At 42.2% G+C, this 16,091-nt stretch overlaps 3 protein-coding genes across 4 annotated transcripts; 1 reads left to right on the top strand and 2 right to left on the bottom strand.

Moving 5' to 3' along the window:
- Nucleotides 1-1,109: 1,109 nt before the first annotated feature.
- zbtb8os (zinc finger and BTB domain containing 8 opposite strand) lies at nucleotides 1,110-4,209 on the bottom strand. Its single transcript, XM_056295997.1, has 7 exons — nucleotides 4,063-4,209; nucleotides 3,769-3,793; nucleotides 3,424-3,545; nucleotides 3,159-3,241; nucleotides 2,840-2,892; nucleotides 2,355-2,391; nucleotides 1,110-2,008 (listed from the first exon to the last, which is right to left on the bottom strand). Exons 1-7 carry the CDS (start codon nucleotides 4,142-4,144, stop codon nucleotides 1,922-1,924), a joined length of 489 nt encoding a protein of 162 aa, XP_056151972.1. The 5' UTR covers nucleotides 4,145-4,209; the 3' UTR covers nucleotides 1,110-1,921.
- A 90-nt stretch (nucleotides 4,210-4,299) lies between these two features.
- LOC130126264 (histone-binding protein RBBP4) lies at nucleotides 4,300-10,843 on the top strand. 2 transcript variants are annotated; one of them, XM_056295703.1, is made up of 11 exons: nucleotides 4,300-4,411; nucleotides 4,849-4,996; nucleotides 5,135-5,280; nucleotides 6,024-6,197; nucleotides 6,307-6,422; nucleotides 6,522-6,682; nucleotides 6,804-6,930; nucleotides 7,059-7,136; nucleotides 7,941-8,075; nucleotides 10,066-10,176; nucleotides 10,357-10,843. In XM_056295703.1, the coding sequence occupies exons 1-11, from the start codon at nucleotides 4,396-4,398 to the stop codon at nucleotides 10,417-10,419; spliced, it is 1,275 nt and encodes a 424-aa protein (XP_056151678.1). In that variant the 5' UTR covers nucleotides 4,300-4,395; the 3' UTR covers nucleotides 10,420-10,843. The 2 variants fall into 2 exon arrangements, with proteins under 2 accessions (XP_056151678.1, XP_056151677.1); XM_056295702.1 differs by having other exon boundaries at nucleotides 6,307-6,428.
- A 153-nt stretch (nucleotides 10,844-10,996) lies between these two features.
- On the bottom strand, nucleotides 10,997-12,833 carry LOC130126301 (syncoilin-like). Its single transcript, XM_056295755.1, has 4 exons — nucleotides 12,381-12,833; nucleotides 11,409-11,819; nucleotides 11,209-11,333; nucleotides 10,997-11,113 (listed from the first exon to the last, which is right to left on the bottom strand). Exons 1-4 carry the CDS (start codon nucleotides 12,813-12,815, stop codon nucleotides 11,080-11,082), a joined length of 1,005 nt encoding a protein of 334 aa, XP_056151730.1. The 5' UTR covers nucleotides 12,816-12,833; the 3' UTR covers nucleotides 10,997-11,079.
- Nucleotides 12,834-16,091: the final 3,258 nt, after the last annotated feature.

Below are 16,091 nucleotides of genomic sequence, written 5' to 3'. Positions count from 1 at the left end.
CAGGGAGACACCCTGGACAGGCCACCAGACCATCCCACAAGGCTGACATACACACACACGCCACACCTAGGGACAATTTAGTATGGCCGATTCACCTGTACATGTCTTTGGACTGGGGGAGGAAACCGGAGCCCCCGGAGGAAACCCACACAGACACGGTGAGAACATGCAAACTCCACACAGGACAACCCGGGATGACCCCCAAGGTTGGGCTACCCCGGGGCTCGAACCCAGGACCTTCTTGCTGTGAGGTGACTGCACTAACCACTGAGCCACGATTTATTATGTAATACAGAAAATAGAAAACATTTATTGGCTATATTTCCACATTTGTCAATGTCTCTTTGTGTGTGCTTTTGGAGAAAAATGTCTGCCTTAATTTTACCTTCTTTGTGTCCCATACTAATGTCTGGTATTCATCCAGGACACAGCTCACCTATTGAGCAATACTGACTCGTGTTCTCAAATACCAGGTCATATCTAATGTAGGTTTAGCTGTGATCCCCATTCGAATGCAAAACGTCATGCAATATTTTAATTTGTGTGGGGTCACAACAATTGATTTTCTTTGCTAGTAATGTGTTGGGAATAAGTTGGATAGGCCTTAACATTTTCCTAATAGATGTCTGGTTGGAGGTTGGAATAAGCCCAAGAGCAGTCTGACCACTGCAGCTGTATTGAGTATGGATTTGTGTTTTCTGTGTTTATTTGTAATCGGTTTATTATTACTTGTTCTTTTTTGGTGTCATTGCAATGCAATGGAAATGTATCTCAGTTTTGTTAAAAGTCATACTAACTTGTATTTCTAACTACTGTTACATTGAGAGATTCAATGTTGGTAAGCTAATTTCCAGAAGCTCAAACAAAATCTGTCAAGGATATAATTTTTCCAGTAATTATCCCACTCTGGACTTTAAAAACCTAATAATCTCGAGGTGGTAATTGGATTAAAAATGAATGAATTTGCGGCCTATGTGTCTTCATGATCTTGTTATATTATTCTTTTGGGCAAAGAAGTTAAGACTCCTGCCTTAACTTCATTGCCCAGGCTATGAAGTTAAGGCAGGCTAAGTAAGGCCATGCTATCTACATATACTCAAATGCAGGAATAATAGGTTTATTTGAAAGTAACCATTAAATCAGACCTTCGGAGAAGCATATTACATGAATTGAGTGAAATTTACTGGTGAAAAATGAAATATCACAATAATTTAATTAATTAATTTACTTTTGTTGACACAACATTTAATTAGTAATAGTGGGCAAAGCATCTCAAATAAAACCTAATGTAAAAAAAAAAACAACAACAAACAAAACAAAATGCATATGCATTTCACTTTGAATCATGGAGTTCTTCCAGAATATCATTCAACAGAGGGGTTCCTATAAATCTTTTGGATGTTATTTTTGTCGTCTCTCCTGGACGTCTCTTTGAAGCTGAAGGTTTATGTGATTGATTACTTAAATAATATAAATCTCATGTATCTATTGGATTCACCCCACTAATCTGAAGCAATAGAAGAGAGCTCTTTGTTTGCATTGGGCGCATTGATTTCTCCCTCTCCACCTCAAGCTGATGTGTGGTGAGTGTTCTGGCACAAAATGGCTGCCATGCATCACCCAGGTGGGTGCTACACATTGGTGGTGGTTGAAGTGAGTTAACCCCTTCAACGTGAAGTGCTTTGGGTGTCTAGAGAAGCGCTATATAAATGTGATGATGATGATTACTATTATTATCCATAATTAGAGGGATTCCCTGAAGAATGTTCCTCTTTGGAAACAGTTCAAAGAGCCAATTGCCAGCCCAACTTTAGAGTTTCATCAGTGCTTTTGATAAAATGACCATCTACAGGTATAAGATGGCCAAATTTGCAGTTCAGTCCTATTGCACCTTAAGTATGATTTTCCACTGATTGTGTCCTTAAATGTCCACAATAGCAAATATCTCAGGTTTTTCTATATCATGGATCTGCATTGCAGAGTAAGTGATGGCTTTCACTTCAGTTCCCTGGAAAGAAAACATACCAGTTTTAAAAAAAAGAAATTTAAACAGCTTTCACTTTACATTTCAAGTCTTTCAGTCACTTTAACCTGAACCATCAGGTAAAAACAAAACAACTTTTATATTCTCCTGTTCTATACTAAACCTTAAAAAGGATTATTTTAAGTTTTGATATAAAAAAAGATGGAAAAATAAAAGTCTACAGCTATTTGCCATGTTAAATAAACAGCCTTTTATTAGGGTACTGGTAATAATGATGGTTTTACAGAACAAGACAACAGACAGGTGCAGAGAAAATCAGTCTTGCCATTGTTTATGAAATAATAAGGTGCAACTATTTCTCATTGCTTACCTGTGGATGCTTGGTCAATTTGAATTCTTCACCCCAGCTTTGATAAACAAGAGAAAAAAGGGCATCAGAAGACAGCCTTATGAAAAAGATTATTAGTTTAATGCTACAGTCTAGACCCATGTAGTACTAGACAGCAGTGTTTGCTCTCAACTACATCATTTGCCAAAATTTCCTATAATATTGTTTTGTGTACCTTTGAAATTCTGTGCCCAACAGTCTCAAATTTCAACAACCTTTACTTCACCTGGCATCACTTCTTGTGCAAGATGCCACTGGCATGAGAAGTGTGACACCCGGTTACCTTATAACAGTTAAATGGTTATCCAACACAAATGGTAAATTGTTAGATACTACTCTATTTTAATACTTGTATCATACCCTCACATTTCAATGTCCCTCTGTTTAACACCTGAGATTTAAGGTTTTCATCATTTGAAGCTTTTCCACAAATGACCATTGCTGCCAGAGGTTCTAGGCAAACTTACCCGATGGAACGGATCTTGAAGTGCATCCTGTCAATCTGTAACACTTTGACTTCCTGAAGGAAATTATAATCAGCAATATATAAAGAATAGCATTACAACTGAATAACTGTGATGCCATAATCGAACAATTACACAATATTAGAGGAGACAAACCCTTGTGATGCACATTATGACAAATTTTACCAAAGCTGCATTTTCAAATGCAACGTGATCATTATTTAGTGACTATTTAAGTTACCGTTTAAAGAGGGAAAACTAGTATTTATTCATCTCTAACTGAACTTACTTGGACTAAAAACAAGGTCTTGAAAATACTTACCCTGGGAACGAAGAAGAGATCTGCACTAAACTTGAATAACCAATCATCTAGAAAGTGGAAAAGAAGAGATTCCATGTCTTCGCCTTTCCAGATGATATGCAGAGGGGGAAAAAAGTATTGAAAATTATTCGTTTTGTGTGATGTAGAGTTGTAATAGTACATAAAATAACAGTGGAGAAAACGTCTTAAATTATTTCAGAGAAGGCTAGCATGAAACAGAACCCAGGTCCATCCTCAGTACTGCTATTTTTACAGTAAATTTCACCTTCTGACTCCACTTCAACAGTATCAAGAGGTTCCACTGTCTCTGTGTCCGTCATATAGCCAAACATGCCCATGGCACATTGCTCAAAAGCCTCTTCCAGAGTATCTCCCCAGGAATGAATTCTTGAAACAGAGAGCAGAGATATCATTGACAGATCTATCTACTTTATTGATCCCGACGGAAATTAAAGCGTCATCACAGCTGGCATAATCCAAAGACACAACACAACATCATAAATACACACAATAGCAAGAATATAAAGCAATGTGTGTCTTTTTGACATTGTGTGCTTGACTGATAATGACAATGGAAAGGTAGACACTTATCTATTAAACATTCACTCACTGTACATCGGCTGTGTGATCCAAATCTGAAAACAGGTCAAACACAAGGTGTATGATTACAAGACGGAGCAACTTTAGTGCTTGGCCACTTCATGACTAATGGTGACTCGCAGAACCTAATTTAGGTAGAAATGAAATTCAAATCAAAGTCTATATTAGCCTATAAAACTAAAATTGGAAAAAGTCCAAGAATAAACCACGATGTAGCATGGTAGTCTTGTTAAAAAGACTACGTTCACAAGTAAGAGCCCAGCTGCGTATTTTAGTTGTCTTAGTGTACAATGCACAGGCTCACATTCGTATTTCTTGTTGATTGCCGGGTATTTTGACTTGGTTGCTTTTTGTGCCTCTGTCAAATCAAGTTCACGATCATCCATTCCACATATGAAGTTATTTAAACGTTATTAGAATGAATAAATACGATCCGTAACACAAAGTTGCGACAGGCCACGATCCAGGAAGTAATTTGTACTTTGTTCCGGTGACAACTTCCTGTCAATTTTAGCGGCTGGTGATTGGCCAGTTGCGTTCTACCGCGTTGGCGCCATAGCAAAGCTGTGTGCGGTCTTCTAAACGTTGTCCCTTAAATTAGTATTCTTTCCGGTATTTGCCGTTAAAATACGACGCCATGGCCGATAAAGAAGGTAATTATTATTTTACTTGTCCGGATTAGGTGACTCAGAGTACCCGTTTTTTTCCAGATTGAAAAATAAATAGACCGGTCGTGCTTAGCGCGCCATCCCGGATCCTCTCTCATTGTTCATAAAGTAACCATACTAACCAATCCTAGCAATTAGCTGACTAGCTAGCTAGGAGGTGCTAATGCAAATGTTACTTTGGTGGATTCTCCGTGTCGCCTCAAACAGAATATGTCTTAAGATTTGCATTTGCCTTATGAGGCACATATTAGTTGCATGTGCAGCTATTTAAAATCGAAGCTTGCTAGCGGGGTGCCTCAAAAGACCAGACTTGGCTTACTAGCGATATCACCCATTCAGTCGAAATAGATGCCACATGACTTACTTTGAATACCATCACCACTATACACCAATTTGTTGCTTTCTATCGACCATATCTACAGCTGCTTTCGACGATGCCGTGGAGGAGAGGGTGATAAATGAAGAGTACAAGATCTGGAAAAAGAACACCCCCTTCCTTTACGACCTGGTCATGACGCATGCCCTGGAGTGGCCCAGTCTCACTGCCCAGTGGTTGCCTGATGTCACCAGGTGAAGGACCACTCTACTTTGTGGCAGCATTTACTAATTAACCAAACCATCAAAATATGCCATGCGATCAGGGTTCCTTTGGTAGGCTGTACCTGTATTCTCCAAATGTAAAGTTTACTGTTTTCTCCCACATAACAGACCGGAGGGTAAGGATTACAGTGTGCACAGGCTGGTTCTTGGGACACATACCTCTGACGAGCAGAATCACCTGGTGATCGCTAGTGTGCAGCTTCCAAATGATGATGCCCAGTTTGATGCCTCACACTACGACAGTGAGAAAGGAGGTGAGGAATTATATGTTTAAAAGAGGAATTGCTCAGTATTTAATTTCTTAAGCATGCATTTAGTACAAATGTAGAAGTTGAGATTTAATGGAAATATGTGATGTGTGATGAATGATTTTAAGTGAATGTGCAAGGAGAGCTTTATACTTTAGAGAAGGTTCTTAAAGATTTTGAGTGAAGTTCTGTCAGCCATATTTTGAATTTGCTGTTAAAAATGGTTACATAAGATGTGTGCCACATTGAATTTAGTGTCACAATTTATCTGTGTAAGGGAGGGAACATTTTATATTGAGGCTAACATATGTTGTCTTGATCCCCAAGTGTCGAATAGATTACCATAACTAAAAAATAAACATTATTGCTAGCTGTAAATGGTGCTAGTCAACAAAAGATAAAAGAGAAACTAGCTATTGTCAGTTGTCACCACCACAATATGACCACCACCATACATTGTCTTAATCATGAATGTCTTAAACATTCATGATTGAAACAAACCAGTCAGCTATCAAGTCTCATCACTGTTACTACCAATATGATTATTACCATTAACATTTTCTGTTGATATTCATATCAAGTTAGGTTTAAAGGCTTTGTAAAAGTATGGATCTTAGAAGTAATTTTACACATCTGGATTGAGGTTGTACAGTCATCACACTGGTCTGCATAGCACTTTGCTTTACCTGCAGCCATGTCTTCTGTTACACGCGTTTCATCATTGTTTTTCTTCCATTTTTTTGTTACAGAGTTTGGAGGCTTTGGTTCAGTGAGTGGTAAAATAGAGATTGAGATTAAGATTAACCATGAGGGAGAAGTCAACAGAGCTCGCTACATGCCTCAGAACCCTTGTATCATTGCCACTAAGACGCCTACCAGTGATGTGCTGGTCTTTGATTACACAAAGCACCCCTCCAAGCCAGGTGGGATAACATTCAACAAATATTTTAAATTGAGATATATCCTGGGACTAAATTTTTTTAATTTTTGCATTATTTTTATTATTATGTTTTTATTTTTTTTAAAATCTAGACCCCTCTGGTGAGTGCACTCCGGACCTGCGTTTGAGGGGCCACCAGAAGGAGGGCTATGGCCTCTCCTGGAACCCAAACCTGAGTGGTTGCCTGCTTAGTGCCTCTGATGACCATGTAAGTGTATGTTACTCTCTCCATTTGATGATTTTTTAAAATTTTTAAAAAAATGTTTACACTTTCACTGAAGTGTTTTTCTCTTTTTCTCCTTTACAGACAATCTGTCTGTGGGACATCAGCACAGTGCCCAAGGAAGGGAAGATTGTGGATGCAAAGACCATCTTTACAGGCCACACTGCAGTGGTGGAGGATGTATCCTGGCATTTACTACATGAATCTCTCTTTGGATCTGTGGCTGATGACCAGAAACTGATGATGTAAGCACATCTCATTTGACAATGAAGTTTGCTAACCTCAAAGGTGATTTGTGAGGAGCTGAGGCATTGTTATTTTCTTGCATGCCTTTCAACAATAATGCCTTTGTCTGTCTGCATACAGTTGGGATACACGATCCAACAACACCTCGAAACCCAGCCATGCAGTGGATGCCCACACTGCTGAGGTCAACTGCCTGTCTTTCAACCCCTACAGCGAGTTCATCCTGGCCACTGGCTCAGCAGACAAGGTAGCTCTGGCCTCTGTGCCACTGTATAATGACAAGTTCCCGATTAATGATACAGGATCTATTGTGTTCTCCTTGTCTAAATAGGGATTGAGTTAGTACAAGCTAAATGCTTAATGTTTTCCTTTTAGACTGTGGCTCTCTGGGACCTGAGGAACCTGAAGCTAAAACTGCACTCCTTTGAGTCGCACAAAGATGAGATCTTCCAGGTAAGAAGGGAGCTTCCAGTGTGAAAACACCCATCCTGTATTTGTTATATAGGTTTGTTTTAGCCCTATTTAATTCTGTTTTCTGTGAGGCTATGGAAAGCTTTTTTTTTTTTGGATGGAATTTTTCTCTCCAGTTGTATCTGGCCAATTACCCAATTCTTCCGAGCCGTCCCGATCGCTGCTCCACCCCCTCTGCTGATCTGGGGAGGGCTACAGACTACCACATGCCTCCTCCGATACATGTGGAGTCACCAGCCACTTCTTTTCACCTGACAGTGAGGAGTTTCGCCAGGGGGACGTGGCGCGTGGGAGGCTCACACTATTCCCCCCAGTTCCCCCTCCCCCCTGAACAGGCGCCCCGACTGACCAGGGGAGGCGCTAGTGCAGTGACCAGGACACATACCCACATCCGGGTTCCCATTCGCAGACATGGCCAATTGTATCTGTCAGGACGCCCAACCAAATTGGAGGTAACACGGGGATTCGAACCAGTGATCCCTGTGTTGGTAGGCAACAGAACAGACCGCTATGCCACCCAGACGCCCCCATGGAAGGCTTTTTATGGTGGTTTTGGATTTGGTTGTTTTAAATTTAGAGCGCATACTACATGGGCTCAGGCCTTATTGCAGCATCCCAGGTTTGAGTCTGGTTTGGGACTTGCTGCATGTCATCCTATCTCTTTCCTGTCCTCTGCCACAGTAATATCAATAATAAAGGCTTAAAGTGCTGAAAAACATACTTAGAAAAAATGCACAGTGTTAATTTGTCATAGTAATGTCTGTCACCTTTCTCTCTCCCCACCAGGTTCAGTGGTCTCCCCATAATGAAACCATCCTGGCCTCCAGTGGAACAGATAGACGGCTGAACGTCTGGGACCTGAGTAAGATTGGAGAGGAGCAGTCACCCGAGGATGCCGAGGATGGCCCTCCTGAGTTGCTGGTGAGTTGTCTGAAATAATTGATGAGCCATGTCTTTGAACAGTGAAAGAATGCAGTTTTTTGAGGTGAATCCAATACCTCTTTCACACAAAACTAAAATCAGGGATATTCACTGGGATTACAGCTTAATGTGAAAGGGTCCACGACTCAAAATTTTAGGGAATTGCTCCGGGTTACAGCACAGCATTTTCTTTGAATTGCGTCTGTCTGATGGGTCCGACAGAATTAAATCATCTCACATAATCATTGCATTAAACATGCAACCAATGAAATTGTGTATCTGCTCTCCATCAGCAAACGTAAAGACGACAGTTTTGCATGCCTGCAGCCAATGCACCTCCTTAATTCTGTGCACTGTAGCTTCAGTTACCCCTATTTTGTTTTTTTATTAAAGCTTAAAGGTGGCATGAGTAGGATTTTCCTAAAACTCAATATAGTATAGACTCATACAAAGATAATCCCTCTCAATTGTGTGGCGGTGTCTATCTGCAGAGACCCTGTCCTTATTTTGCTGTGTATGCGACATTTTTCGGCGCTAACCTTTGGGCAATGGGATTATAAATACATAGCGACCAGGTGCCAGATCGAGATCATAAGCACGCATCCAAGAGGAAGCTACGACAATGGCGGACACAGCGCCGAAAAGACGCAAATATAGCGAGGCAAAACGCCAAGCAGACAAAGCTCGTTCCAGAACGAGAGTGAATCTGGGGTTGGCTTTCACCTGCTAGCAAGCACTGAAGGAGAGGATGGGAATGAAGAGCGACACTGATTTGGCTTGTACACTGGGATGTGTTCTGGCAACTGTGGTCAGGGGGCGTGTTTCCCCCCGGTTTCCTCTGGGGGCTCTGGTTTCCTCCCCCAGTCCAAAGACATGTACAGGTGAATTGGCCATACTAAATTGTCTCTAGATATGAATATGTGTGAGTGTGTGTGTGTGTATGTCAGTTCTGTGTGATAGCCTGGCGGCCTGTCCAGGGTGTCTCCCCGCCTGCTGCCCAATGACTGCTGGAATAGGCTCTAGCATCCCCGCGACCCTGAGCAGGATAAGCGGTTCAGATAATGGATGGATGGATGAATAAATTATAGATGTGCATAAATGCTCCTTATAATAGGCTCGGAATCCGAAACAACGCCCAACAAAGCACTGGGAAACAGAAACGCAGAAATGGCATACTAGCGCCGATAAATTAAAGATTTGAGATTTATATTTATTTATAATATCTTTGTCATGTCTCAGTACTCTTATGCACTGAAATGAAATTCATCCTCTGCATTTAACCCTTCCTATACACTAGGAGCAGTGGGCGGGGCCAACTCCAGTTCCACATTCCGTCAGCTATTAGTCTAAGTCTTATAGCGTTTTACAACCCTGAACCTAACAAGAGTCAAACAAAGATACAAAACATCCATATTTCTGGTATACCAGCAGTACTTTTAATGAGATAGCCACAACAGTAGGCTTGACAGTGTAGTACTCCGACATTTTTCTGACAAAGAAAATCACTCAGACAAATCACTCAGAAATACAATTATTATTATTATTTTTGGCAGTTACATGACGAAAAATAAACAAACGAGCTGTAATAAACAAGGTAGCACATTTATAATAACAGCAGCACAGCTGAGGTCTTCTCTTTAACGGCCAAGGTGAACTGAAGCATGACGTCACTGCTGTGAGTGAGAGGGATGTCACGCGCCCAAGCTGAGATGATATATATTTCCACATTTTAGCAGTGCAGTTAAAAAGTATAAATATACTACCAGAATGTGCTGACAAAATGTATTTTTGCAGTTCACCTTTGATAACCTACATTTAGCAAAAAAAAAAAAAAAAAAATCCGAATCCCAAAATTGAAACCGAATACCTACCCAATGAACGAAAATCCGGATCGCCGAATATTCGGGTCTAGCCCTACTGATAACCCAAGAAAATCCCTGGATTTTGGTCTAAAAGAGACTTAAATGCCTTCTGTCATCCCTCTCTCTAGTTCATCCATGGTGGACACACAGCCAAGATCTCTGACTTCTCCTGGAATCCGAACGAGCCTTGGGTCATCTGCTCAGTGTCAGAAGACAACATCATGCAAGTTTGGCAGATGGTAAGAGCCTAGATAGCAGTATTTTGGACAGATTTGGACAACCATGGGTGGAAATAGTATTTGTAAAAGCTGAACAAAGAAACCGCACACTGAAATAATCACTTGTGATATTTATATGCACTTCCTATGGAACTGAACCTAAATTTTGATGTAAACTGACTATTGCTATACCCTTCTCAGGCCGAAAATATCTACAATGATGAGGACCCAGAAGGAGCTGCAGATACAGAGGTCCAGGCGTGAGGGGAACTTCGCTCTGACTCTACCCTTCTCCTTGGAACACCTTGGATCAAAATCGATCTGTTATGTACTGGAAAGAAAATCGGCAATTTCTTTTTAAAACAGTGTAGGCAGGCAGCAGCAAATTTTGTAGGAACACGAAACATAAACCATGGTGCGTTGTCATCATATGTTATATTTATAAAAGGACTGTTTTAGTCAGTCCTCTGCATTATGAATAGTTTCATCAATATACATTTCTACACAGTGGGTTTTTTCAAGGTGTACATGGATTTTAATTTTTCTTGCTTGACATCCATCCCTTGTATATGTTTCCAAATTGTATGTGTAATATCGTTTGTGTTTTCTCTCGGCACCGTTCTTGTCTTTCTATGGTGTATCTGACTCGTCATATTCTTTGTGAGTGTTCACAATAAAATTATATTTGCAGTAGATGTATCTGCCTTTTGCCTTGTTTCACTGCATCTTGGTGGCTACATCTGGACATTTGTCCATAATTTGATAGAGAAAATGAATAAACTATTCTCAGATTTGGATTAACAACCTCAAACTACACAAGATGGAGAACATATTACTCAGTAGGCATCCTTGTTTGTAGGCACAATATAGAGTTTTGGTCTGATGTAGAGGTTATTTATTTAAAGTACAAAAACTTATGACTCCTCATACAGTGGTTTCACTGGATTCAGCAGAGCCTCTGCAATGAAAATTGAAGTGTATTATTTTCCATATGAACATCAATAATATGTATCCTGTTTCCATGAAGATAAAATATATAGAATTACACCATACCTGAGAGAGTCTAGCTCTCTAAGAAAGCCAGCCTTAAGGTTCTCCAAATCTCCTTTTGATTTGCTCTGAATCTGAAACTCAATACTCAGTTCTTTAAGGGTCTCCTCCAACGCCTCCTCAGTCTCCTGTTGTGACAGAAGAAGAAGACTTTTATATTTTACACATGGTTAAGATTCACGTTGACCTTCACCTTTCCACACCTTGTACTGTGCAATGCTGTCCTCCCGTTCTGTCTCCATCAGGGCTATTCTCTCCTCCAGACAGGATCTCTGCAGTTCCAGCTTTTGGATTTCCTCTTTGAGGGGCTGTATATGGGCCCTCAGGTCTTGTCCCTGCTCTTTGCTCTTCCTCAGGGCCTCCTCTCCAGCCTGCCTCCTCCTCAGCAAAGCCATGAGCCGGGGCTCGTACCAACTCTCCAGTGTCCTCATGTTGCAGCTGAGTCGTCGTTGTAGACTGAGGGAGGCCCGGCGACAGTGGCTGACATCGCTCATGGCTCTCGGCCGGCAGGGTTTATTGGCCTGGTCTCTCAGGATTTTGAGCTGGTTCTGATGGGTCTCCTGAAGTTCGGACAATTCCTGTGCCAGACTGTTGATATGTACCTTGAGCTCCTCCTATAGACAGAAGTGGGAATGACGGAAAAATACACGGCAGACATTGGCGTTGTTAAGAGGCTTAGGTGTTAAAGGGTCACACACGAAGAGTCTTTATGCACGCTCAGTAATCCAGGTAAGAAAATCAAAGAGAGCTGAATCAGTTCGCCTGGACACAACGTTTATTGAGAAATGTTTCATCACTCATCTGAGTGACCCCTTCAGTCCAAGTATGTGAAGAGGGATGAACCATCCCTGAACTGGGGGTTAATCTGTCACCACCTTACAATGCTGTGATTGCAAACATTCCCAAATCCTCCACAGTTGAGTGATGAAACATATCTGTCAATAAACATTGTATCCAGATGAACTGATTCAGCTTTTCTTTGATCACACACAAAGATAATCATAATGAAGCTGTGAGGACCCGCCCCTCAGCCCAAAGCATGGATGGTGACCAAAAGACGATACCTCTCGAAGAAAGGCAACCCTTTACACAATCTATAAGGCCCCACCTTTGCAACTGAATCAAGTTGTCTCAAGAAATATTCACACGAATGCATTTGAACAACTAGCTGTTACCTGTGTGACAGCAGACTGGGCCACCTCATACTTCTCATCCGCTAGCATCACCTGATTCTGAATACAATCTCTGGCAGTAATAAACAGCTTCCTCTTCACCCGTTGCACGTCCTCATATACAGCTATATAATCAAGCTGCACCAGGGTAAGGAGCCTCTGCACCTCCCTTAGCTTTCCTCTCAGGTGCTCGATGACTCGCAGCATGGGTTTCTGCATCTCAAGAAACTCTTGTACCAGCTCATCCCTCTGCACCTGTAGACGAGACACTTCCTGGATGCACCGGTTGAAAAGGAGCCCCAAGCTGTCCATGTCTACCTGCTCTACCTGCATAGCAGTGTGCTGCGTGCAACCTTTTTGCAAACGGATTGGTTCATCGACACGGCTTTGTCCCAGGTACCTGGTGTCCCGTGTGTTTTCCGAGTCAACCGTCTCCATCTCAGAGACTGCGTAGCTAGACTCAGGATCGAAGATACCCTCCACAAATCTAAATTCAGCACATGAGACATCTGCAGCTGCTTGGCCACTCACGTCCTGGGACTCCACAACCATTTTGTGGGCCTCCATCACCTGCAAAAAAAGGCTAAATAAGAAAGAGTAGAGAATGCCGCTTGGTCAGTATTGATGCCCCCCCCCCTCCCCAACCAATAAACATCAAGGCGTGAGTTTCATTTCCAGTCACTGTAATCTAATCATTTGCTGTAAATTAACCTGAATCAGAGTGTCAGCGGTTAAACGGCCAAAATGCAGTGACAGTGATATCATCTTTCTGGGTTTCTGATGAAGTGGCTGTAAAACCCGTCAGCAAGGACATAAAAGTAAGCAAAGCCACACACACACACACACACACACACACACACACACACACACACACACACACACACACACACACACACACACACACACACACACACACACACACACACGCACACACACAGGCTTTGCACTGTCATGCAAACCAATCAGCGTATAGTACTTTCAGGAATCGTGTGCCCCTCAGTAACAACCCATATTTCTACTCACTCTGTTTGTAGACAATCCAGATAATATGGCAACACCAGCAGGTCGAGACAACTTTGGGAACAATTTGCTTTGAGCCCACAGCCACTGTGCTGTGTGGTGCCTGTATCCACACAAACATAGAAACACTTTGTGTTTATTAATAACGTGGGAGGCTGGGTGGAAATACTATCTCCAGCCTCTGACGGGGGAGGTCCTCATGACCCCCCACATAGTGTCACCCCCTGTTGACACATGTCTAGACCAGCGTGTGTACCATCGCTAGAGAGGGAGCAGCGAAATATATTTAGACGACTTGAAGCCCTTTTTATGAACATGCAGGGGTGGACGGTAACGAAGTACATTTACTTGAGTACTGTACTTACGTACATTTTTTGAGTATCTGTACTTTACTTGAGCATTTTGTTTTTTTTTTGTGGGAAACATGACTTTTACTTCACTACATTTCAAATATTGTACTTTTGACTCTACTACACTTCTATGAAGGTTCCCGTTCCCCTGCGCTCCCACCGGCAGCGACTTTATCGCTGTATGTCGCCAAGTCGCTGTCGCTGTGTCACTGGCTGCAGCCAGCTTGTGGGCGTTGGCTACAAATGTATTGACAGGAGATGCACCAATTAAAAAAAACCCAAAACCCTGTGATGGCCTGGCGGCCTGTCCAGGGTGTCTCCCCGCCTGCCGCCCAATGACTGCTGGGATGGGCTCCAGCATCCCCGCGACCCTGAAAGCAGGATAAGCGGTTTGAATAATGGGATGGATATATATATACTTGACTCACTGGATTTATATATATATATATATATATATAAATCCAGTGAGTTAAGTAAATTCTTTATGAAATAAAGCTAGTAGCTTTATTGACAGCTGATGATTGCTTATGGCATGAAACAGGCTTGTACTGTCTCATAAAGAATTTACTTGACTCACTGGATTATTTTGCTCCTTATTTGTTGAACACTTTCCCTACCATTGAGTGTTTCTTTTAACAAGGTTTTATATATATATATATATATATATATATATATATATACACTCACTGGCCACTTTATTAGGTACACCTTGCTAGTACTCCCTCAATCAAGTTCTAAAGAAGAAATTGTGAGATATTTTCTGTTTTATGATGGTGCGGATAGTGAGCTGGAGGAAGAGAACGAGAGAGGTTTAGGATATGGTTCTCTTAAGGTCTAAGAATTTATCTGAGAGGCACAGATCGTTTACTGGCCACTTTATTAGGTACACCTTGCTAGTACCGGGTTGGACCCCCTTTTGCCTTCAGAACTGCCTTAATCCTTCGTGGCATAGATTCAACAAGGTACTGGAAACATTCCTCAGAGAGTTTGGTCCATATTGACATGATAGCATCACGCAGTTGCTGCAGATTTGTCGGCTGCACATCCATGATGCGAATCTCCCGGTCCACCACATCCCAAAGGTGCTCTATTGGATTGAGATCTGGTGAATGTGGAGGCCATTTGAGTACAGTGAACTCATTGTCATGTTCAAGAAACCAGTCTGAGATGATTCGAGCTTTATGACATGGCGTGTTATCCTGCTGGAAGTAGCCATCAGAAGATGGGAACACTGTGGTCATAAAGGGATGGACATGGTCAGCAACAATACTCAGGTAGGCTGTGGCGTTGACACGATGCTCAATTGGTACTAAGGGGCCCAAAGTGTGCCAAGAAAAAATCTCCCACACCATTACACCACCACCACCAGCCTGAACCTTTGATACAAGGCAGGATGGATCCATGCTTTCATGTTGTTGACGCCAAATTCTGACCCTACCATCCGAATGTCGCAGCAGAAATCGAGACTCATCAGACCAGGCAACGTTTTTCCAATCTTCTATTGTTCAATTTTGGTGAGCCTGTGCGAATTGTAGCCTCAGTTTCCTGTTCTTAGCTGACAGGAGTGGCACCCGGTGTGGTCTTCTGCTGCTGTAGCTCATCTGCCTCAAGGTTCGACGTGTTGTGCGTTCAGAGATGCTCTTCTGCATACCTCGGTTGTAATGAGTGGTTATTTTAGTTACTGTTGCCTTTCTGTCATCTCGAACCAGTCTGGCCATTCTCCTCCGACCTCTGGCATCAACAAGGCATTTTCGCCCACAGAACTGCCGCTCACTGGATATTTTCTCTTTTTCGGACCATTCTCTGTAAACCCTAGAGATGGTTGTGCGTGAAAATCCCAGTAGATCAGCAGTTTCTGAAATACTCAGACCAGCCCGTCTGGCACCAACAACCATGCCACGTTCAAAGTCACTTAAATCACCTTTCTTCCCCATTCTGACGCTCGGTTTGAACTGCAGCAGATCGTCTTGACCATGTCTACATGCCTAAATGCATTGAGTTGCTGCCATGTGATTGGCCGATTAGAAATTTGCGTTAACGAGCAGTTGGACGGGTGTGCCTAATAAAGTGGCCGGTGAGTGTATATATATATATATTCATCTATCCATCCATTATCTAAATCGCTTATCCTGCTCTCAGGGTCACAGGGATGCTGGAGCCTATCCCAGCAGTCACTGGGTGGCGGGGGGGAGACACCCTGGGCCTGGACAGACCGCCAGCCCATCACAGGGCCCACACACATACACACACACACACACACACACACACACACACACACACACACACACACAAACACAGAGCGAATTAGTTGTACGTAGAAATAGTCAACCACTAGACAGCTTTG

This window comes from Lampris incognitus, chromosome 16 (genome assembly GCF_029633865.1).
Source record: "Lampris incognitus isolate fLamInc1 chromosome 16, fLamInc1.hap2, whole genome shotgun sequence".
Lineage (NCBI taxonomy): Eukaryota > Metazoa > Chordata > Actinopteri > Lampriformes > Lampridae > Lampris > Lampris incognitus.
Note: the sequence above shows the minus strand (reverse complement) of the source record. Positions and strands in the feature narration are given on the sequence as shown.